The following is a 23,391-nucleotide window of genomic DNA, read 5'->3' as shown; positions in this document are numbered from 1 at the left end:
GCAGCAGCGACTTTCTCCCACTTTTGGGACTTTTTTTCATTACAGCTTTACCGTGTTTGGCTACTAAATGTGGCTACTGGTCAAACATGGCCATGCCACGAGATTTTTCGCTTGTCCATGTGCAATCTTGTTCTTTAGCTTTCCTCCTTGCCTGTGAGGCCCGGAAAATCCTGATAAGGACTTCCAGTACCCGCGAAAGAAGAAACTTTTGGCGGGCTACTGGAGGGCTGTGTGTGTCTGATGGAAGGATGTGGGCTGGGACTGTCTGATTCCAATCCAACTGGTTTCAGTGTGTCTGCGTGGTATGCATATCGTGTGTGTGTGTGTGTGTGTCCTGTCGTTGGCAAGTGAGGGCAGCTGCTCTTAGGATAAGAGGACTCCTGCACCCATTCCTCAGAGATCCTAGAGAAACCTGAAGGAGCCAAGACTTATATCCAGCTGTGAGACCTGTGAAGAAACCGGAGACCCGTCGACGAAGGGAGGCCTGGCTACCAACTTCGGCAGCTGTCCTGGGGGAGCTCTGTCTTGCTGAATATCTTTATAAGTCCTGCAAAGGAGCTGGACTTCATTTACGAGTGGAGGGAACATTGATTCCCAACGTTTGCTCAGTACCCTGCAAAGAAGAGTCGTCGGAAGTGTCCCGGGACTGTCCTGTGGCTCACCAGCTCAGAGTTTGGGCTACCATGCTGCCAGTGCCACCGTTCCGAGTTTCGCACTGAAACTTTGGGGCTCCTCAGTTGGCCCTACAAGACTCACCTCTGCTAAATTTCGCCGTCCGAGCATCAAGTGAACCCGAGATAGGAGGGAACGTCTGACGGCAGCAGTCTAGTCCCTTTGCGTCACCGCGCTGCAGTGACCACTGTCCGAAATCACTTACCTGACCCGAGTCCAGTCTTGAGCGGGGTCCTGCATCGGGTCTTGCTGCATTCTTCATTCAAGAGTCCTTGCAGCAGTGAAAGACATCAACTGGAGATCAGCTAGAACCTGCATCCCCTGCGAATTGAGGAATGAGACCATCGACCGTTAAAGCAACCTCTGACTCCTTTCCTTTGTCCTGCCAAGTCTAGGGAAGAATCGGAGTACAGGGGTGGTAGGTTACAGTGATTCAACTCCAATTATAATTCTATGGGCTTAATCTTTACTCTAACAATATTGGCTTTGCCATTGCTTGCATAAGACTTCTGAAAGTTGGGGGTACTTCTGTTAGCTAGTTTAACTTGTACTCTGACAATTAGAACTCGTTACTGGACCCCAGAGACCCTACCTGCATTTTTTCCTGCCTCAAAGAATCTGTGGAACTTTACCTGAACTATTGGGCAATAGGCCCCTGACAATTTAGGGCTGGACATTTTAAGTTAGGGATCATTCTCTGTGGACCATAATTGCATAATATAACCTTACCTTTCCAGGAGTTTGCGATGTACATTATGCCCTCTGACAAAGAACAAGTTACTTACCTGTAACTGTTTTTCTCCAGCATGGGTCTGGCATGGATTTACATGCTCATGAATATTCCCTGTCGTCAGGCTGGGAATCCTCGGTACAGAAAAAAAAAACCAGTATCAGTTTCGTTTCTGATCTGTCTTTCCTAGTAGTAACCAATCACTGATCTCTGGGTCATACTGCCCACAGCCAATGACTGCACTCTCCCTAAGCCCCGCCTCCGGCAGCCATCCTCAGATTTGGTAGCACGTAAAGTGGCAGTATGACCAAGTGAAGAGCTGCAGAGGGGTAGGCGGGAGGGTTCGCATGTGAATCCATGCCAGACCCATGCTGGAGAACAAGTTAAAGGTAAGTAACCTGTTCCTTCTCCAGCATGGGGTCTGGCAAGGATTCACATGCTCATGAATATAAGATTACATAGCAGTACACACATGCACAACCACGGGAGGTGGCAAAAGGCTCAACATTAAGCAATACATAAACCCAACATTAAGCAACTCTTACCTCCTCACCAGGTCCTTCAGGCGAACAGGTTGCGCAGCACTGCTTGGCCGACCCAGACTCCTCCCTGGAATCCCGATCGACGAAGTAGAATTTCGGGAAGGTGTGCGTCGACCTCCACGTAGCAGCCCTGCAGATGTCCAGCAGGGGCACACCAGACAAGAAAGCCGTGGTAGCAGCGACCGCTCTGGCCGAATGGGCTCTCGGACGGCCGGGCAGCGGTCGGTTTGCCAACCGGTGACAGTGCATGATACAGCCGGAGAGCCATCTGTAAATGGAAGCCTTTGAGAGAGCCTTCCATTGATTCACAGGCCCAAAGTTCACAAAAAGCTGTGACGTCTTCCGAAAACTCTTTGTGTGGTCCATGTAGAACTTCAGCGCTCTAGCTACATCCAGCGAGTGCAAAGTCCTCTCGGCCGGCAACGGGAAGAAAACTGGTAACGCCAAGGGCTCGTTGAGGTGGAAGTCCGACGGCACCTTGGGCATGAAGGAGGGATGCGTCCTGAGCACCACCCTCGTGTCGTGAAAAGTCAAGTATGGAGGCTTGCAAGATAGGGCCTGAATCTCTCCCACGCGCCGTGAGGAGGTGATGGCCACAAGAAAAGCTGTTTTCCACGATAGGAACTTCAATGGTGCCGTATGCATAGGCTCGAAAGGAGCCCCCATGAGCCTAGTCATCACCACGTTGAGCTCCCACGCCGGGGCTGGGGCCTTCACCGGCGGGAATGAGCGGAACAGTCCCTTCATAAATTCCTTCACCAGGCGATGAAACCACAAGAACACCCGCCCTGTTGTCCTGGTGTATCTGGAGATGGCAGCCACATGTATCATGATGGAGGCGTGAGCTAGTCCAGCCTTGGCCAACGACAGTAGGTACGGCAGTAGTTGAGGGGCCGTAATACGTAGAGGGTTAATCTTCTGTGCCCGGCACCAGACAGAGAACCTCTTCCATTTGTGTCCGTAACACTTGAGTTGAGGACGCCCCGGCCTTTGCAAGAGCCTCTCTGCAGTCAGCCTGTATATCGTATCCCCCAAACTCTAGTGCTGCAGGGGCCAGGCCTGCAAGTTCAGCGACTTCGGGTTTGTGGTGAAGAATGGCGCCCCCTTCTCTGGAGAGAAGATCCGTGTCCACGGGCAGTCTGACTGGTGGGGACGCCGTTAAGTCCAGAAGGTCCGGGAACCAGATCTGTCTCGGCCACGCCGGTGCGACGAGGATCATCCTGCACCAGGACCTCTTGAGCTGGTTGACGAGCCGGAGTAGCAGTGGCAACGGCGGGAAAGCATAGAGGAACAGGTTGTCCCAGGGGAACGAGAAAGCATAGCCCATGCTCCTCGGTTGGGGGAACCTGCAGGCGAACCTCTGGCACTTGGAGTTCGTCGCTGTCGCGAAGAGATCGTCTTGGGGTCTGCCCCACAGCCTGAAGAGTCGATGCACTTGATCCTGGCGTAGCTCCCACTTGTGGCACGAGCGCAGCTCCCTGCTAAGTGAGTCGGCGATGGTGTTCTTTATCCCTGTCAGATGAAAGGGTACAAGAAACATCCCCTGGTCGACGGCCCAGTGCCACAGATCCTGGGCTTCCTTAGACAGGGCGGGGATCTGGTTCCACCATGCTTCCTGATGTAGAACATTGTGGTGGTGTTGTCGGTGAAGATCCTCACCACCTTGCCCTTGAGGGACGGAAGAAAAGACCCGAGGGCCCAAAACACTGCGCAGAGCTCCAGAATGTTGATATTTAGCTGTTTTTCCTCCAGGAGCCAAAGGCCTCTCGCGTGGAGATCTCTGGTATGCACTCCCCACCTTCCAGGGAGCCATCGTCGTCACAGTTACCTGGTGAGCTGGGGTCTGAAAGTCTGCGCCCGACGTCAGATGAGTGCGGGTGCCTCACCACCGGATCGCTCGTCGGAAGGTCTCGTTGAGCGGTATCCTGTCCTCGAAGCTGCCCCTCGCCTGGATCCAGCGTGCGTCGAGGAACTCTTGCAGTGGACGCATTTGAAGTCTGCACAGGCGTACCAGACCGATGCAGGAGGACATCATACCGAGAAGGGATTTGATGGATCTTACCCTGGCTACGTCCATGGCTAGCAGGCGTTGCACCTTGTCCAGGATGGCTTTCGTCGGACGGCGAGGCCAGCCTTGCCACTGTGTCGAGCTTGGCTCCCAGAAACAGGGCGACCTGCGAAGGGACCAGGTGGGATTTGGAGAAGTTGATGGAGAACCCCAGGTCCGCGAGTAGCTGGACGGTCTTCGCTGTGTGTTCTACGGCGAGCTCCCTTTGTTCCTCACCGTTGAGATGAGTGCGTGGAACTGGGGAGTAGATCCAAATACCAGGAAGTTGCTTGAAGAGCTTTGGGTAGAGCCTCCACCCAAGCCTCCTCTCTGTGAGGGAATAAGACCTTCAAAATGATATGACCTCTTGCTGTAATTAACCAGACAAGGGGACTGATCACCCAGAAGGGCGGGGAGAACGCACCGCCACGAACCAGGCTGTAAAGGAAAGAACAAGTAGTAAGTAATACGAAGGTAACACTTGTCCCCTGTAAGTCTTACTAACCGATGGAATACCTGAGCTTTTTCCCCCCCATAGTATGGAAGTACGGCACAAAACCGGGAATCACCTAGGAATATAACAAGACTTAGCACCTAACTGATTTAAACTTATGACACAATTCAGGAGGTGGGCAGGATCTTACCAGTGGAGAAGGACTGCAGGATTTGAGCAGTTCAGAACACAACGACAGGGATAAAATAAGAAAAAGGGAAATGTTAGTAGGATACTAATACCCGGGCGGCACGAGGGTCGCACTGGATTCGGGATGGTGCACAGCTGCAGAGCGTCCTGAAGTGCACAGGAAAAACAAAGTTCAATCCAAGAGTTCCGTTCGTAAGGCAGAAAAGTCTTACCACTGGTGACTGAAGAATGAAGGTAACAACCAGTCGGGATGGCAGTTCCAAGTAAGGTAAATTGAAGGCAGGCAAGGTCTGGCACGAATGAAGGTAACAACCAGTCAGGATGGCAGTTCCAAGTAAGGTAAATTGAAGACAGGCAAGGTCTGGCACACTAGCAGACAGCGACTATGGCAAAAGCGTGTAGAAGAGAAGTCCGGGAGAAAACAGGGTTCCGGTACACGTGCAGGCGAAAACAAAGAAAACTTTTCCTAGCGGGGTCCGTGGAAGCAAAACAGAGGTTCGGTACACAGAAAGGCAAGTCAACAAGGGAATTCCAATAGCGGGTCCAGTAAGCAATCCGAGTCGATTCCGTAAAGAGACAAAGGGTTTGGCACTGGAAGGAGGAACTTCTAAATGCCGGGAGTAGCTGTAAACATAAGCGGCGTCCTGGCTGCATCCACGGACTACATCAGTGAGAGAGGCGGGGCAAGCCAACGCGAGGCTCTACAGCCGAACTACCGCACGGAGCTAGGTTTTCTGGGAAGTGTAGGTTTCGAGTTGCTAACTTCCACGGCAGCTGCCATCGTGCATAGAATGGAGCAGCATTATGCTGTATCCTTTTGGGGAGCGCCACAAACCTCCTGACCTTCCTGGTAGCTGCACTGGGAAACCGAAGTGCTAGGGACGCAGGTGGCCAGGTTTTCCGCACAGGACGAGGTGAACGTCGACCCATAACACCCTTGTCCTTGCTCGGATGAGCCAGTCGTCTAGGTAGGGATAGATGTGGATCCCTTGCAGGCGTAGCCACGCCGCCACCGGTGCTAAGCACTTGGTGAATACCCTGGGTGCCGACTTTAATCCAAACGGGAGGGCCTTGAACTGGTAGTGCCGTCCTTGGACCACGAACCGGAGGAACTTCCGGTGTCCTTTTAGAATGGGGATGTGGAAGTAGGCATCCTCCAAGTCCAACGACGACAGGAAATCGTCGTCCTCCAGCTGTCCCAGCACGTGCTGGAGGGTGACCATCCAGAACTTCTGAGCCTTGATGTACTTGTTCAGTCGCCGCAGGTCCAGGATGGGACGCCAACCTCCTGTCGTCTTCTTTACGAGAAAGTATCTTGAGTAGACCACAGAGCCCCGAAGTCTCTTTGGGACAAGCTCGATGGCACCTTTCTTGAGCATCGCCCTTACCTCCAGCAGCAGCTGGGGTACGTGGTTTTCCTTCCTGGCCACGGGTGGCAGGCGAGGGCACCACTTTAGAAACTCGAGGGTGTGCCCCTGGGCCAGGGTTTCCAGCACCCAACGGTCGGTGGAGATGAACTCCAACACGTTGACGAACTTTGCCAGCCGGCCTCCCGCCGGGGTGCTTCGGTGGGGGCCCGACGCCACGGTCGGTTCAGTCCTGTTTCGAGGCCGCCTTGCCCTCCCTGGCGACAGCGGGAACCTCCAGACTTGCCCCGTCCTCTATAGGCCTCTTGCGACGAGGAACGGGCCACTTGACGGTAGGTAGAGGAGCCGCTGCCGGAACCTTTGGAGGCCCCTTGCTTGCCTGCGGTGTTCCGAAAGGGCGGCCGTCGTTGCTGGAGAACTCCCAGGGCCCGGGCTGTCTCCGTGTCCGTTTTGATGGCTTGCAGGGACTCGGACTGTCTTCCCAAACAGGTTGTTCCCGTCGAAGGGCATGTCCAACACTTTGGCTTGTACGTCCTGGCGGAAATCCATCGCCTTAAGCCACCCCCGTCATCTGAGGCAAACACCGTTGCCCAACTGGCGGAAACCAGTGTCAGCGATGTCAGTCGCCACCGTTATGGAGTGGTCCGACACCACCTTGCCTTCTTGCAAGATTTCCAGGGCTTCTGCCCTCTTGTCGTCTGGCAGGAAGTCCAACAAGGGAGAGATTTTATACCAAAGTTCCCTTTCGTAACTGGCAACGATAGCCATGGCTTTGGCCGCCTTAAGCGCCGTTGTCGCCGACGTGATTACTCGTCCCATCGCGTCGAGCTTCTTTTCCTCGCCGTCCGGCGGTGAAGTCGATGTCGATGCCCCCCCCCCCCCACCTTCTTCCTGGCCACCGCTGAGACGACTGAATCCGGGGTCGGCTGTGCTCTAAGGCATAGAGGGGCCGCGTCGGGTACCCGGTACTTCTTTTCGTATCGGTCCCTTTTTGCCGGCGTCGTGGACGGGTTCTTGAGGGAGAGCCCCTCGTCCCAGATGTCATGCAGTAGAGGTACCGCGAGGACCGTCTTCCTCTTGGTCTCTCGACGTTGATAGAGGAACCCCTCCTTTTCTTTGGGGCAGAGCTGGTAAAGCTCAGATGCCCTGGAGATCATCGCAGGGAAGGATCCAATCTCATCGGGCGGGGAAGCCCGGGGAGAGGGGGGCGGGGGGAACGACGGTATTTCCATCCCACCGTCGTCGCCCTCGTTGTCCGTGCCCGTCATGGCCGTGTCCGTGCCATCCCTGCAGACCGTGGACGGGGAGGAGGGTTGAGCAGGCCTCGAGGGCTGGAAGGGTGTAGGAGGAGGTGTTCTCCTCTTGGGTGGTGGACTTCCCGACGGGCCTGCCCCTGGCTCCTCCGTCGGACCTGGCTCCGGCTCCTCCGTCGGGGGTAAAGGCAATCTAGTACTTATTTCAGAGCATAAGGATTGAATTGCCATCAAAATGACGGCCGAGCCGGGGGCTTCGTGGGGGTTCTTTCGATGGGCTTGAAAGATGCCTCCATCCGAGGTGGCAGGGAGACTCTGGACCCCGAGGCCGCTACCACAGGTGTAACCTCTGCAGGCTGCACCAGGGTTGCCGTGACCTCCTCGAAAGAGGCCTTGGCTAGGTGAATCAAGGCCTTAGTCACCGACTGCGTGCTTGTGGCCTCCACCTTGGGGGAGGGCTCCCCGCCTCGCTCCCCATCAGCCGAAATCTTCGAGATCGACCGTGGCCTCTCCAGAAGCTTGGTCGGGTTCTCGGATTTCCTCTTACCCGAGCCAGAGCGTTGGCTCGTGGTCGATGGCGCCGGGGGGGATGCGCCCTGCCTGGCAGCCAAGGAGCCCGACCGTTCCGCGGTGCTTAGCCTTCTGTTGGGCCCCCGTCGCTGGTGCGACCTCACAGGACTTAGAAGACCGCTCGGATTTCTTCTTTTTCTTCTGACCCGACGGGCTCTTTCCCTCCAGCCAGTAGGCGAGACGAAGATGGCGGTCCCTCATGGTCCGCTCCGATATGTTCTTGCAAAACGCACAGTCCTCCTCCACGTGCGTTTTGTCCTCGTGAAGACAGTAGAGGCATAAGGAATGCTCGTCTTCCTTGAACACGTTCTGCAGCTGGCATCCAGGGCAGGCCCTGAACAGCTTCCCGGGCGCCAAAAGTGTGGTTCGACGAAATCTTCACCCTTGAGGGGCGTAGAAACTTCCGAAACGGGTCCCCGTGATCGGATGTAAAGACGGTGGAGCTTGAGGCTCAATTTAACTGAAAAATGAGAAATTCTCTTTGAAAAAGCACGAAAACGCAGCAAAAGCTCGAGAGCTATAGCACGAGGACTCCCAACACTTGAATGTGTGGTAAAAATCTGAGGATGGCTGCAAGAGGCGAGGCTTAGGGAGAGGGCAGTCATTGGCTGTGGGCAGTATGACCCAGAGATCAGTGATTGGTTACTACTAGGAAAGACCGATCAGAAACTTAACTGATACCGATTTTATTTTCTGTACCGAGGATTCCCAGCCTGACGACGGGGACTATTCATTCATGAGCATGTGAATCCATGCCAGACCCCATGCTGGAGAAGTGAATGCATATATGCGTTAGGGAGAATCCTCTGTTAAGGCTAATTTCCCAAACCTAGAGAGTCCCCCAGCAGCGTTGTTGGATTTAAGGGGTTTAATTTTTTCTCCTGCTAAGAGTGACACTCTTTTTCTCCCACCCTTAGACATGATTTGAGATATCCTTTGACTTTGTAATGCGTTTTATGGGCTATGGGGTCTTTTACTCCACAGGGTTTCATGTGGTTTTTGGTAAGTGTGTTACACAGCGCCCTCAGTGCAGTAACACAGGGGTATCATAGTGACCCCCAAACATAGACTCCATACCCTGGGACTGACTACTGTCTCCCAGGGCATGTAAAGTCACCATTGACTTTACAAGTCTTAAATTGGGAACAGAACCAGTACAAACCATCATATTGTGGAAGTACTTGTAGGGGTAATTAGATTGCCCCTGGGCCTGTTTTTCGAGGGGGCACTGTGCAGTCCCCGCTCGTCGAGTTTCTGGCTGGTGGCAGTGGTTACCACAGGAAATATTCCACCGGAATATTTCCTATGGGGTTTCCCATTCATTTTAAACGCACCACTTTTTGGCGCAATGTTAAAGATACCGCCGGGTTATTTAATATTCATTCCCCGGTTGGGTCTTTCTGCCGGAACTCGGTTTTAAAATGGCATTTGTGTTCGCCTCTGTAACTCCAATCCAAGTCGAGCCCTTTGTTCCACTTTTTGGCGGGCTTCTCCACAGAGTCTGGGTCTAAAGGATCTGTGGGAGGGGGGTTTAGGCACCCTGGACTGAGTTGCCTCGGAAACTCAAGTCGCACTCTTGTGTGATTGGCCCAGTGGTGAGCCGCCCGGCTCACCACTTAGCATGTTTGAGTGACAGCTAGGACTGATGAATGGGGGTTTTCTGCATAAAAGCAGGGCCTTGGGACTGGAACTTCAGAAGTCGCCACAGGACCAAAGAATCCGAAGAGGGAGAAGCTGAGCCGACCTGCAACGATGACACCACCGGTGGAGCCCTGCTGAACCGCCTCACCACTTCTTCCACAAGAGTCTTCTTCCTTTGACTGCTGGGGATAAACCAGTTTGCCAGTCTTTTTTCGCCTTCCCGGATCATCTTGTGGCCGCCTTGCCTGTGCCAAGCACCCCGGCAACTGGGATACCACGTTTTACCACTACCGCGAATAAAAGGGTAGTACCTTTTAACCGGAGAACTCCGCGGCTGGTTTCTTCCCTGGCAGTGCAACGACCTTCAGCTTTCCTCCACGTCGAGATCTTCTCTTCCTCTGGACGACGCCGCGACTTGCACCCGCTGCCAGGAACAACTGCCACCGCTGGAGGATCCTCTCCACTTTCAAGGTACTGTGTCCGCCTGGCCTCCGTCGCAACGGTCTGTGTGGGGTGTCTCTTAAATCCTCAATTTACCACTTGGGTTGGCCCTAGGCTGGCTAACAACTTTTCTGAGCTGAACGAATTCCTTTCTGAACTCTCTACAAGACTTCATGCCTCTTAAACTGTGTGATCTTGGGCGCATTGGTGTTCTACTCTCTCTAAGAGGGAGCCTGGCCTCTGAACGTTTTGCCCACAAGTAGACTTTGACTTTCCTGCCTTGCTGGGTGCTTCTAAAGTATTAGTCTTGTGTGCTTTCCTAATCTCTGCCTTTTCCCTTCCTTTTTTTTGGATAACTTATTAGAGTGCCATCTTTAGTTAAGCGCTCACCTCTGTCTGAAAATAAGTGGTGTTAACTAAGACTTGTCTAATAAGGAATAAGGGATGCATATATATTAATAGTGACTGTTTTGAACATGCTTACAATAATAGTGCTGGAGTGTTTCTATAAGTGTGTCTTTAAATAAATAATTATATACTTTGATACCAAAGCTCAGGTCATTGTTTGCTTGTGCTACTGTATTTTGGTAACTATCTTGTATACTCTATATACTGTCTAACTCTTCTTGAGACAAGTCTGGCTGCTCAGCCACAGCTACCAGGTAAATCTGGGTAGTACAGACTGCTACCAATTGGGTTTACTGCCAACAACAGTAGTCTTAAGCCTTTTGCAGTGGTCCCTAAGGGAACTGCACAGGTTTCTGCCTAACAATATGCAATCTATTTTATCTAGTCTTCTGTGATAGATCTACCCACAAGTAGTTATTTTTCTATAGTGTGTTTGGCCAATAAGTAATAATTGTATTTTTATACATCCTGTCTAAGTATAATCTGGGATTCCCACTGTGTGAACTCATTGTGGACCCTTTACAAGCTCACCACCTCTGAAGAACTTCGCATTGACCGCCCATCACCGCTACCTGAACTGGTTTGGCTACAGCTCCCCAGAGTTGTCCCGGTCACAATATAGGTTGGCCATCTATGGATCTGTCCACCAGGCCAGAGTATAGAAAATCAGTTCTAAGATTAACTATTTCAATTGTCATGTCTTCCAATTTCCATGTATAATCTTTGTATTTATTTATTCTTTTTGCCATTGATCATCATGACCTTCGCTTTTCCCAAATTCAAACAGACCTGGTTCCCCTCTCGCTAATCCCTCTGGGATATGGGTCCGAGACCTCCCTCAAGATCCGAATAGTAGCCAACGGGCAGATGGTCACCATCTGAGCAGGTGTAAATTCACGGGGATCTCCTTGGAGGCCCCTGCAGACTTGCCTGAACACGGTCCCCACTCTGGGGGGAAAATCCCTAGGAGGTAGCAGATCCCTCAATCTCCCTGAATCCTTAGGCAAAGAGGCGACAATGGGAGCCTGTTCTCGCAGCGGAGCATCCTCAGGCGTCGCGGGCGCAGCTGTCGGCGAGCGTGGAGGTAAAGACATTTGTGGTGTAGCCGTCTTCTCAGTGGACACCACCGTCGTAATGGTATCTCACATAGCCGAAGTAATGATGCTCGTCGATGACGTCATCTGGGCCGTCACTGGGGTGGCAGACATTGTGGCCTCCGAAACATATCTTGGGAGGACTTAGTGGACGAAAACAAGGTTTTGGAAGACTGAGCCGTCATCGACGGGGTCTTGGGCCTCTCCTTCAAGCCCTTGTCCTTAGAAGAGGAACAGTGTTTCAAAGGGTTCTGGGACTTCCTCACGAAAGGCACCCCCTCCCACTAGCAGGCTCACCATGGACAAGAGATGGAGATGGGTAACAGGTCCTTCCCGAAATGGGTCCTGCAGCTGCGGTGAGCCCAGCGGGATCCTTAGCGTGGAGTTTAGTCTTATCTTGGATCCTCTGGTCAGAGGGATTCTCAAAGGATCTCAAACTCTTTTCAGAGAGCCCGCCCGCGAGACCATCCAGTCCTGGACGAGGCATGGCTGTGCCCGGAGGCTGAGCGAGAGGCCTTGCCCCAACTTGAGCAACGCTGCTAACCTGCGGTAGTGGTTCTTCTTAGTCTTCAACAGAAATCTGAAGCAAATCTCACTTCATAAACCAGATGCAGGCAATATAGGCACTTGAGGTACCCATCTTTGATGTAGATGTTCCGTAGTCCACACAGCTTGAAGAGTCTCCTCTATTCCTCGGACATCGTCAAGGTGCGAACTAGGCACAAGCCAGGACCCTTTTGAAAAACTTTGAAGAGAAGATCTGTGATGAAAGTTGAGCTTTGCAGACAATGGGTACCCGCTGCCAGTAGTCAAGCGACGGTTGAAGATTGAACAACAGTCAGAAAAGACTACGTTTGTTTTTGAAACCTCAAAATAGTTAAAAACCTCAAAGAGCAATATGAGAGGACTCCCAACACTGAAACATGAGGTAAAATTCTGAAGATGGACACCAGTGGCGGAGCTTAGGGAGGCGACTGTCATTGGATGGGGGTAGTATGACCCAAAGGACAGTAACTGGTTATAGAGTCAAACACCCATTTTTCAGGCAAAACTGCTTTATTCCTTTACTGAGTATTCCCATCCTGACGATGGGGAATATGCATGAGCATGTGGATCCATGCCCGACCCCATGATGGAGAAGGAGGCACACCCAGGGACTGTGCATGTAAGAGAACACCTAGTATGTGATTGTCCCAAAGCCTCCCCCGCCCCCGATTGTCAGGCAACGCCAGCTCCCGGTTGTAGACGGAACTGTGATCCGGGAAGGTCAGCTGTGTTCCCCACAATCCACGTTGCCTTCTGCAGAACAGTCTATGGTGGTTATCAAGGTCACTTTGCAGCTTCCCGACCGGGACCTGGTAAACGTGTCAGCATTGATTGATTATGGGGCAGCCGGATTGTTTATAGATGACCAATGGGCTCAGGAAAAAATAATTCCTAGAATCTCCAAAGACGTCATTGTATCTGTGGAAGGGGGTGATTGGTCCCCTTTAGTCTCCAGTCCTATCAAGGAACATACTTCCTTGTTAACTGTGTCCATCGTCTCGCTCACAGAAAAAGATTGCATTTGATCTAATTAAGGCAGCCCATTACCCTGTCATTTTGGGACTATTCTGGCGTGATCATAACCCCTTTGGCAACTGGACCGCAGGTTTCTTATTTTTAAACTCAGAATATTGCATTTCTCCCCTCAAGTCTGAGGATTCTGTGGGGCTTAATTTTTCAACATTAACTGTACCTCAGTTGATTGTGTCGTACATATTGCTGAGCATTATCATGGTAACCAAGAATTTTCTTTTCAGACATTCAGTATAAAGAGTTGCCTCTGCACCGTAGAGACGACTCAGCCATTGATCTTCAACCAGACAAACCAGTACCATTCGGCCATATGCACCTTCTTTCAGAAGCAGAGAAACAGGTTCTTAAGGAAAACCTGCAAACGAACCAAAAGAATTGACTCAATATGGAATCAAAGTCCCCTGTGTTAGGCAGAAACCCGTGCAGTTCCCTTAGGGACCACTGCAAAAAGTTTAGGACTACAGGAGTTAGCAGTAAACCCAATTGGTAGCAGTCTGCACCACCCAGATTTACCTGGTAGCTGTGGCTGAGCAGTCAGACTTCTCTCAAGAAGAGTTGGGCAGTATACAGAGCATACACAATAGGGCAGGTAAACACAGTAGAACAAGCAAACACTGACCAGAGCTTTGGTGTAAAAGATATATAATTTTTTATTTAAAAACACATCTATGAAAACACACTGGCACATATATCAAGCAAGTTCAAAAACACAGTCGCTAAAGTATATACACTCCCTTAAAAGAATAGACAAGTTTTAAGTAAAGCACCACTTATTTTCAGACAGCGGTGAGCGCTTAACGCAGATGGCACTCTAATAATTCGGTTTAAAAGGGAGAGAAAGGCAGAGCATAAATTGAAACAGACCCCAACACTTTCAAAAGAACACAGCAAGAGAGGAAGGCAGAATCAAACCGTGAAGTTATATTTCAGAAAGCCGGATCCACTTTAAGAGGATCAGAACGAAATGTGTCCAAGGTCACACGGTTGAAAAGTGCACAGAAATCTCGAAAAGCTTCAGAAAGAAGTTGGACCAAAAGAAAGGGACCAGTTAGATGGTCAAGAGGCCAGCCCAGTCTAGAAGGTTAAGGATTTACTGTCACCTTGTAGCAATCTATAGAAAGGGAGGCCAGGCGGACAAAGTACCTTGAAATGGTGAGAACACTCCAGTGGGGGCAGTTGTTCCTGGCAGCGGTTGCAAGTCGGTGCTTCGTCCGGTAGAAGAGAAGATCCCGTCGGGGAGGAAAGAAGGAGGTCGTTGTGCTGCAAGGGAAGAAACCAGCCGCAGAGTTTCTCGATTCAAAGGAGCATTCCTTTCTTTCGCAGTTCAGTGGTAAGTGGCTATCCGGTTGCCGGAGTGCTTGGCACGGGCAATTCGACCACTAGACGTCCTGGTAGGCGAAAAGGAAAGCAAACTGGTTGTCCCCACCAGCTCAAGGGGAAGAGACTCTCCGGCAAGAAGATCTCCTCTATCGTCGGGAAGTGGTGAGACGGTTCAGCAGGGCTCCACCGGTGGTGTCGTCGTTGCAGGTCGGCTCAGCTTCTCCCTCTTTGGATTCTCAGGTCCTGTGGCGACTTCTGAAGTTCCAGTCCCAAAAGCCCTGCTTTTATGCAAGAAACCCCCATTCATTCAGCCTAGCTGTCAATCAAACATGCTAAGTGGTGAGCCGGCCGGCTCACCATTTGGGCCAATCACACAAGAGTGCGACTTGAGTTGCCACGACAACTCAGTTCAGGGTGCCTAACCCCCCTCCTACACCCCCTGTGGTGCCCAGACAGAATGGCACCACTTTTGGAGGCTTCTGTGGAGAAGCCCGCCAAAAAGTGGAATAAAGGGCTCAACTTGGGTTGGAGTCACAGAAGAGAACGCAAACGCCATTTTAGAATCGAGTTCTGGCAAAAAATACCAACTGGTGAATTAATATTAAATAAATACCCCAGCGGTATGTTCGAGGCTATAGGAATTAAATAATTAAAGTTGGTAGCCTCGAACAATGGGAAAATCCCATAGGGATATATTTGCGGTCGAATATAAAAAGTAGTATCCACTGCCACCAGCCAAAACTCAATCAGGGGGGACGGAGACGTGCCCCCTCGAATAACAGACCCCGGGGCAATCGAATTGCCCCGACCAGTACGTCCACAATATGATGGTTTGTACTGGTTTCTGTTCATAATTTGGGACTAGTAAAGCCAATGGTGACAGTATAGGCCTTGGGAGACAGTAGTCAGGCCCAGGGTATGGAGTCTATGGTGGGGTGTCACTATGACACCCCTGTGTCACTGCACTGAGGGTGCTGTGTGACACACATAGTAAAAACACATGAGACCCTATGGAGTAAAAGACCCCATAGCCCATAAAACACATTAACAGTTAATGGAACCCCTCAAATCATGTCCAAGAGTGTGAGGAAGAGAGTCTCACTCTTGGCAGGAGAAAAAAACAAACTCCAGAAATCCAGCAAAGCTGCTGGGGGACTCACTAGGTTAGGAAATTCAGCCTAAACAGAGAATTCTCCCTAACACCCTGCAGGTGCCTTTTTGTTCTTCATTCCCCAAAAAATACTAGTGAGCCGTGTCCTTGTATCGACATTTGTGGGCTGAATAAGATCACAGTGCCCGTTAGATACCGAAAGCCACCAATTCCCGACATCCTGGAGGCTTTGGGGGGTGGGCATCCATTTTCACCAAGCTCGACCTTAGGAGGAGCCTATCATCAAAATTCGCATTTGCCCTTGAGACTAGTGGAATATGGCTTTCCGTACCCCTTTTGGACATTATGAATACAGTGTTGTGCCGTTTGCCCACTCCAATGCCACAGCAGTATTTCAGTGATTCATGGCTCATGTGGGTTTGTTCAGATCTTAACCAAATGCAGGATATCGCCTATTTAAACAATATATTGGTAATTTCATGTACTGCAACGGACAATGAACTACATGTCAAGCTGTGTTACTGAGACTCCAAGACAACCACCTTTTTGTCAAGTTGTAAAATTGCGCGTTTCACCAACCCTAAGTCAACTATCTGGGTTATGTCCTGTCTGCACAGGGTACTATGTTGGATCCCGACAAAGTAAAGGCAGTGATTGAGTGGCCCAATCCAGTAACTAAGATAATTGCAACGTTTTCAAGGATTTACAAAATGTAATATAAAATGTAGTATAGGGTTTTCTCACACCTGGTTGACACTCACCACCTTGATAAAAAAGGGTGCTATGTTTGTCTGAAGCCCAAAGAGCCTTTAATACCCTGAAACGTGCTTTCACTTCTGCCCCATTTTACAAATGCCAGACCAAAGTGGGGGGTTCATCATCGAATAGGACGCCTCTTACAGTGCGCTGGGAGCTGCATTAAAGAAAGAATCCAACGGGTGAGTCCCAGTGGCCTATTTATCAAAAACCCTGTCCTCTTCTCAACGTAACTACACAGTATGAGAATAATTATTAGTTTTTTTATATAGCGCTTTAATCTAAAGCGCTTTACATAGGACATATTTACATACATTATTATTACCCAATCGAAATTGGTACTCATCGACCTCAGACGGATGAAAGGCAGTGCCGGCATGTGAACCTGCCACCTGCAGATCAAACACAGATCGAGCAACAAGCGTTTAACCTGGTGAGCCACCTCACCAGGAACCATTGGCCATTAAGCAGGCCTTCCAAGAATGTCGACATCTACTGGGGTCTCAGTTCTCAGTGGGTGTTAGAAGGGATCAACAGAACCTGAAGACTTCAATATGCTGAAACACAGATCAGTCGACAGGGTTGCAGGGCTTATTTTTTCTCACCCTATGATAACACCTTTACGGTAATCCCAGGGAAGACCATTTTCATGGCAGATGCCTGGTCCCGAAAATCTGAAACAGATTACCCCGATTTTAATCTGAACAGCTACCTTGTTGTTTCTTGTGTCTACCATTCTACAGCATTTGAGTCTGGAATCTTTGACTCATGTGGATTCCTGTAGTGCCTTGGTTCAAACTTTCCAGCTCACCCAAGAAGGTGACCTGTTTTTTCACGGCCAACAAGTTTTGGCTGCAACTTTAACCCTCAGTAAGACCTTTTTACATATGTGCCATGATACAGTCATAGAAGGACATTGAGGAATCAAGACTACACCTAATCTAATTCAGTGCCATATTTGGCGGCCGTTCTAGCCAAGAGTGTCAACGACTACATTGCTTCTTGTAGAGAGTGTCCACAGACCACAGTCCCTTGGAAACATCCCTCCACCCCCCTCCAACACCACATGAACACCCCTTAGGTGAGTGATTAACTCACTTAGATACATTGCAGGCTTACATATTTTATACAGGTCAAGTTCTTTTGCAAAATTAACAATGTACCTTGTCGTACAGTGGGAACCTCTCCCGGAATTCCTTCTCATCCTCTTCATCCTCGCTCTTTTCAGTTAAATGGCTCTTACTTTTTCGCTTATACAGACTGTTTTCCTGAGCCTCCCGTTTGCGTTCACAGCTCTCCTGCTCATCCCATTCATTTATGATTGCCTGGAAAAAAACATTTTAATAAATTAACTCAAAGTGAAATAACTTGCTAAAAAAGCAGATGGTCATGAACTGAGAAGTAATTCAAAATGTTCAGCCTATCCTACTTAGATAATACAGATTTAAATGTAATTTGCAAGTGTTTCAGACGTGACTGTACACAGCACTCCACAAAACCTAACATAATGCAACTATAATATCTTCAAGCCTTCCCTGCAATCAAGAACGAAGAGCTTGGCATTCAACAATGCGTTTACTTTGAATAAAAGCAAAAGCACAAGTTATAGGTGAAGATGTGTCTACATCTAAGGCTCCAGGCTGTGAAGCTCACTTCTCGTTCAAAGCCAGTGGAAATCTTTCTCAACTTTCAGCATCCAGAAGACACGTGTGTTCTACAATGCCTACAGTCCTCTAACCCCCCACAAGTTTAAAAACTCCACTGCACTGTTAGGCAGAATCCTGTGCAGTTCCCTTCGGGAGCACTACAGAAGATTAAGACTACAGGTATGAGCAATAAATCCCCTTTGGTATCAGTCTGTACCACAAATATTTAGTTGGTAGCTGTGGCTAAGCAGTCAGACTTATCTCAAGAGGGAGATGAGCAGTATTCAGGGTTTACACAATAGGGCTATAGTGTTATGGTACAAGGAAACACTGACCAAAGCTTTGTATTAAAAAGAATATATATTTATTTTACACACTTCTAGTTCAACACATAAATCACAGTTAATAAAGCAAGTTAGAATCCGTCAAGAAAAGTATACACAACGCCCTAGTTAAATTGTAGACAAGTTTGAACAAGAGTGAAAACTGAGCAAAACGGCACAGTGAAAACCAAACACAAATGGCACTCTAGCAATTTCTTACAAGGGAGGGAAAGCACAAGTTATACAGGGATATCTTCTTACACACCCTAGTAACACTTCCCATAAGTTTGTGAACAGATTTAGGCAAGGCAGTACTTTAGCATAGAGAATACTTAAATGAAAACCGAGCAAAATGGCACTTCACAAGTTTAGAAAGTGGGAAGGAAAAGGGGTTTAGAAGAATTAGGTGCACCAACACGTTTCTAGTTGAGAAGCAATCTAGAGAAGGCAGTTCTAACAAATTCAGCCAGAGTCAATAGGCCTGTGCCAGAGTCAGTGGTACAGGGCAAAGAGCACAGGAGCAAAATGTTCTTGTAGCTGCAGTCAAGTCTTTGGTTAACGATTCGAAAAGGTGGATGCAGAAAGTGAAAGACAATGTTAGACGATAGCGGCGTCCAACCCAACAGGTAGGTAAAGGATTTAAAACACCTTTAGCACTACCACTCGAAAAGGGAGGCCTGGCGGAACAAAGTACCTTAATATGAAGAAGAGGCTCCTGCGGTGGCGATTGTTCCTGGTAGTTCTGGCAGTTCGGGGGATCCAGCAGAGGAACAGAGGCTCTCGTTGTGGAGGATGGTTAGAGTTACTGCACTACCCAGGGATGAAAACAGCCGCGGTGCTGCCACACGAAACTAAAAAGGCATGCTCCTTTAAATCGGGGTCGAGGTGGATGGCTGCCTGGCTATCCGGCCTCTAAATGCTGGGCACTGGCGATTCGACTAAGGCAGGTCCGGGAAGGCGATTGGCAAACTGGTTGGCCCCACCAGCTCAAGAGAAGAAGGCTCTTTAGATGAAGATCTCCTCTCATCGTGTGGAGAAAAGTGGTGAGACGCTGCAGCAGGGCTTCACCAGTGGTTCAGTCGTTGCAGATGTCTTTGGCTTCTCTCCTCTTCGGTTCCTCAGTTCCAGCGGCGACGTCTTGCTCTTCCAGTCCTCAGGACCCTGCTTTTATGCAAAAAGACCCCCATGCATACAGCCTAGCTGTCACTCACACAGTAGAGTGGTCATCTTGGCGGGAGACCCTCCTGCCTATCAGGTTAGAGTGCGACATGATTTGCTGTGGCAACTCTGTCCAGGGGTCCTACTCACCCTTCCACACAACGGACCCCCCCCAGACTCAGTGGCGCCAAAAGGAGGGCTTCTTGGTAGAAGTCCGCCAAAAGGACGAACAAAGGATCCCCGACCTGGGTTAGGAGTTTAGAGAAAGACACGAGAAAGAATTTATAAAGACACGAGAAAGAATAAGTTCTGGCAAATAAAACCTACCGGAGTAAAGTTAATAATAAAATAAACCGGCGGTATGTTAGAGGCTGTCAGTAAAAGTGGTTGCCTCGAACAATGGGAAAATCCCATAGAGAAATATTTGCGGTCGAATATTTTTGGTAGTAACCACTGCCACCAGCCAGAAACTTTTGAGAGAGGGACTGTAAGGTACCCTCTCGAAAACGAACACCAGGGAAAAACTATTAACCCTTCCCAGTACCTCCATAGAAAGATGAGTTGTACTGGTTTAGTTCATAAAAAATGACTAGTAAAGTCAATGGGGACTTACCATGCCCTGGGAGACAGTAGTCAGTCCCAGGGTATGGAGTCTATGTTTGGTGGGTCGCTACGACACCCCTGTGTCACTACACTGAAGGTGCTGTGTAACACGTGTATAAAGATGGTTCCTATGAGGGTGAGATAAACCCCATAGCCATTAAACACAAAAAATAGCATAGAACACACACAGCAATCTGTCCAAGAGTGGGGAAAAGTGTCACACTCTTAGCAGGAGAAAAACACAAACTCTTCAAATCCAGCAAAGCTGCTGGGGGACTCTATAGGTAAGGGAAATTAGCCATAGATTGAGAATTCTCCCTAACAGGCACCTTTGTACATGCTCCAACCCTAAGCTTACATTAACTGTATGACGTAGATTAAACGTAACATGGCACCAGGTGACTCTTGACAAGAAAGAATGTCCATTACACCTCCTCCAAACAAAGAGGGCTATCAAAAAAGGCCAAGACTGCATATCACCATTGCGGCAGGCAGGCAAACCATTTCGTGTTCACCTCTTGGCACGCCCCCCCGCGTGCCGCGTGCACTATAGTGTTAGAAGTGGCTTCCTTTTGCTCAAGTTCACAAGCAGGATCAATAACAAATTCACACACCATCGCTTCTAACTGCACCACACACAGAATAGGCAGTGCTGGTGGAATTTATTTTGAATTTGAGCCAAGATCACATTTATATTCAACTGCTCAAATACCAATGAGTGAGTATGTTTTTAAGATTTTAAGCATTCCAACCATTGTTAGGTTTTGCCCATAAAACTTGCCCTCAACATTCAGAATTTGCATATGTATTGATCAGTATTCTAAAGGAGTACTTTAACATAATGCAATAGGCATGTACACGGTCTGACATGAGAGGCAGTGATTATGGCAAGGAAAATGTACACAAGATCACACAGTGAATAGCTTTGAGCAAACATGCACTCAGGAACCAAGACACATCTACACTAAAACCCAGACTATGCACGTACAGCGTGATAAGAAAACAAATATATGAAAAGGGATGAGGGGTAAGCACTTAAAAGCTCCTTATGATTACAAAGAAAGTTGGCAAGCTCCTTCGCCACAATTGCCGTTACATGTACTGTCAGCGCTAAACCCACATACAGGACAAGCAACGACAGGAACTGTGAGCGAACACCCTTGATGGAATGGTATAAGGTAACTTAAAGACAATACCCAATAGGACGATAAATACCACCTGAAAATATCAGCAAAGGGAGGATAACTTAATACATATGACTCCTGACAAGGGACAAATAGGAATAGTGATTTCAGAATAGTGAGGAAAACCTAGGCACACATGAGCTGGCTACAACCGCACATCTAATAATCAATAGGGAACAAAAGGAGAATTGCAAGGGAAAATCTGGAACAGACTCCAAGAGAGAGTAAAGGAGCAGGGAAAAAATAGAAGGGCAAAACCTTGCCCCTTCCCACCCAGTGAAGGAAAGGCAAAATTGGACTAAATACTAAATCTATAAACTTAGAGTGACGAAACGATCAAGGTTTCACTGCAGAATAGGGCAATCTCCAGGGCATGAAAAATACAGACTGTGCTGCACAGAATAAAAAAGCACTGGGAAGTGCTGACAGCAAAATAGAGGAAGACAAAGGGAATCCAGGAAGCAGAAAGTACCAATAAGCACACTAAATTCGAACTCCAAGGAAAAGGGAACAACAAAATATAAATTTGCAACTAGACCCTAAGGTAAGAACCAGTAATAAGGGACCGGTCACAAACAGGAACACTGCATCAATGACCAGCGCTGGACTAAAGCAAACTGAGGCTTTTAAAGCTGGCTAACGAGCACACGTCTCTGGTGTGCTGCTTGCTGCACCTGCCAGCCACAGGTGCTGCTTTTTCTCCACCCAACCTTGTCCTGCAATGGTGGAGATGAAGCAGCAGCCAAGGCATTCTGGGAAGCACAGTCTTTTGATTAAAGCAGCATACTGGCTGCCAAAAACCTGGAATGGATACAGAAGGGAAGTAAAATGGAAAATACGGATTTAGCAATCCCAATTCACCACAGCACGGTCGTATAAGGTTCGGAAGGAAAGCCCAGTAGGCAATAAACCCCAAATCAGGCCCCAAAGTGGCAGGAACGGGTGCAAAGGGACCGAATCGTGACACTGTTGAGATTGTTTTTTAGAATCTGGCAGACAGATGTTAGGATGGCACCCTAGTTATATTGAACAGGGACATCTGAGAGGTTAGCCAAAATACAATCAAGATAGCATGGGGGAGCAGTCAAGGCTATGCTCAGGATGGTGTGAGGGGCCTTCAATGAGTTCAAACAATATAATAGACAATCATTCCATTTAGATAGGCAAGTATAAAAATACAGTTATTCATTCTAGGCCGTTTGTACACAATGACACATTTTGACTTTGCTTTTACAGGTGAGGTTAACAACAAACAGGAATACGGATTAATACCTACTAAATAAAGAACAGCAGCTCATTTTCTTAACTAAAAGCTGGTCACTTGGATTAAATTAGAGTGTTTAGTGGCACAATGACAAGTAGAATGGAGGGCCAACTGGTGCGACATTGCCTATGCCATGGGACAATGTGCGTTTGTAAAATGCAGAATAACCAGGGACCCCAATTTAAAGCAGTGAAAGAACTGATTGGGACAATATCAGCCTCCCTCATAGAATAAAATAGGTTCAGTTCTATGGAGAAAGTTACAATATTTTTAAAACATTACTGAACCAGAGAAAATATTGTAATTATTGAAGTCTAAGATTAAATGTGAACATTTTGAAGGTTGAATCAATTTTAAGGATTCAACACTGACGTACAAGAGATGTGCCTCCTTTTTTCATGGGTAGATTTAGAAGAAAAACTTGTTCCAATATGGTGGCCATATCAGCCGACAGAAAGTAGAGACTGCTGGTGTGACGTCACCACAGGATGACCTGACCCTTCAAAAAGGATTAAAAATGGTGCACACGGTAGGACGCAGCTACGTGTGCCATAAATGATCATACATGCGAGAATGCTACGAGTAAGCAGGAAATGAGAAACATGCCCTGCCTCGATGACAACACATAGTTGAGTGTTTGTATTATTAAGTAAAGAATTTAAAAATTAAGAACAAATTAAAATGTGTGCAATAGCCAGTCGGTAGAACTGACGGCATACTTTCGTTGATATGGTGCACAAGGGAACGCAGTTCTGTGGTACTGATATAACAAGATGAACACGTCTACCTCAATATGAACACTTTTTTCACAACTGAAAGTATGAGGAGTTAAACAGTAATGAAGCATTTTGGTTTACAGAAAATTGAAGGACTAAGTGTACACTTAAAACAAGTTGTTAGAAATGCATCTGCGATGCGCAGGAATCCTCATTTATATCAGTGTGGTGATTTGAAAAGCACAACGAGATATGAAATGTGAGGAGTCTAGCACCGACTCTTTTGCGTTCGGAATTGTTTCCAGAATGAAGGTGCCAACAGTT

General features: G+C 48.6%; 1 protein-coding gene across 3 annotated transcripts in view; it reads right to left on the bottom strand.

The window, feature by feature from the left end:
• MDN1 (midasin AAA ATPase 1) overlaps positions 1-23,391 on the bottom strand; it is a 2,688,524-nt gene that overhangs the window by 847,758 nt on the left and 1,817,375 nt on the right. For all 3 annotated transcript variants that reach the window (XM_069606482.1, XM_069606484.1, XM_069606483.1), the window contains exon 64: positions 17,337-17,498. In XM_069606482.1, the coding sequence (XP_069462583.1) occupies positions 17,337-17,498 (162 nt within the window). The remainder of the gene's footprint in view (positions 1-17,336; positions 17,499-23,391) is intronic.

This window comes from Ambystoma mexicanum, chromosome 4p (assembly GCF_040938575.1).
Source record: "Ambystoma mexicanum isolate Mex_15411 chromosome 4p, UKY_AmexF1_1, whole genome shotgun sequence".
In the NCBI taxonomy this organism is placed as follows: Eukaryota; Metazoa; Chordata; class Amphibia; order Caudata; family Ambystomatidae; genus Ambystoma; species Ambystoma mexicanum.
The sequence above is the reverse complement of the archived record's forward strand: the minus strand, read 5'-3'. Positions and strand labels throughout refer to the sequence as shown.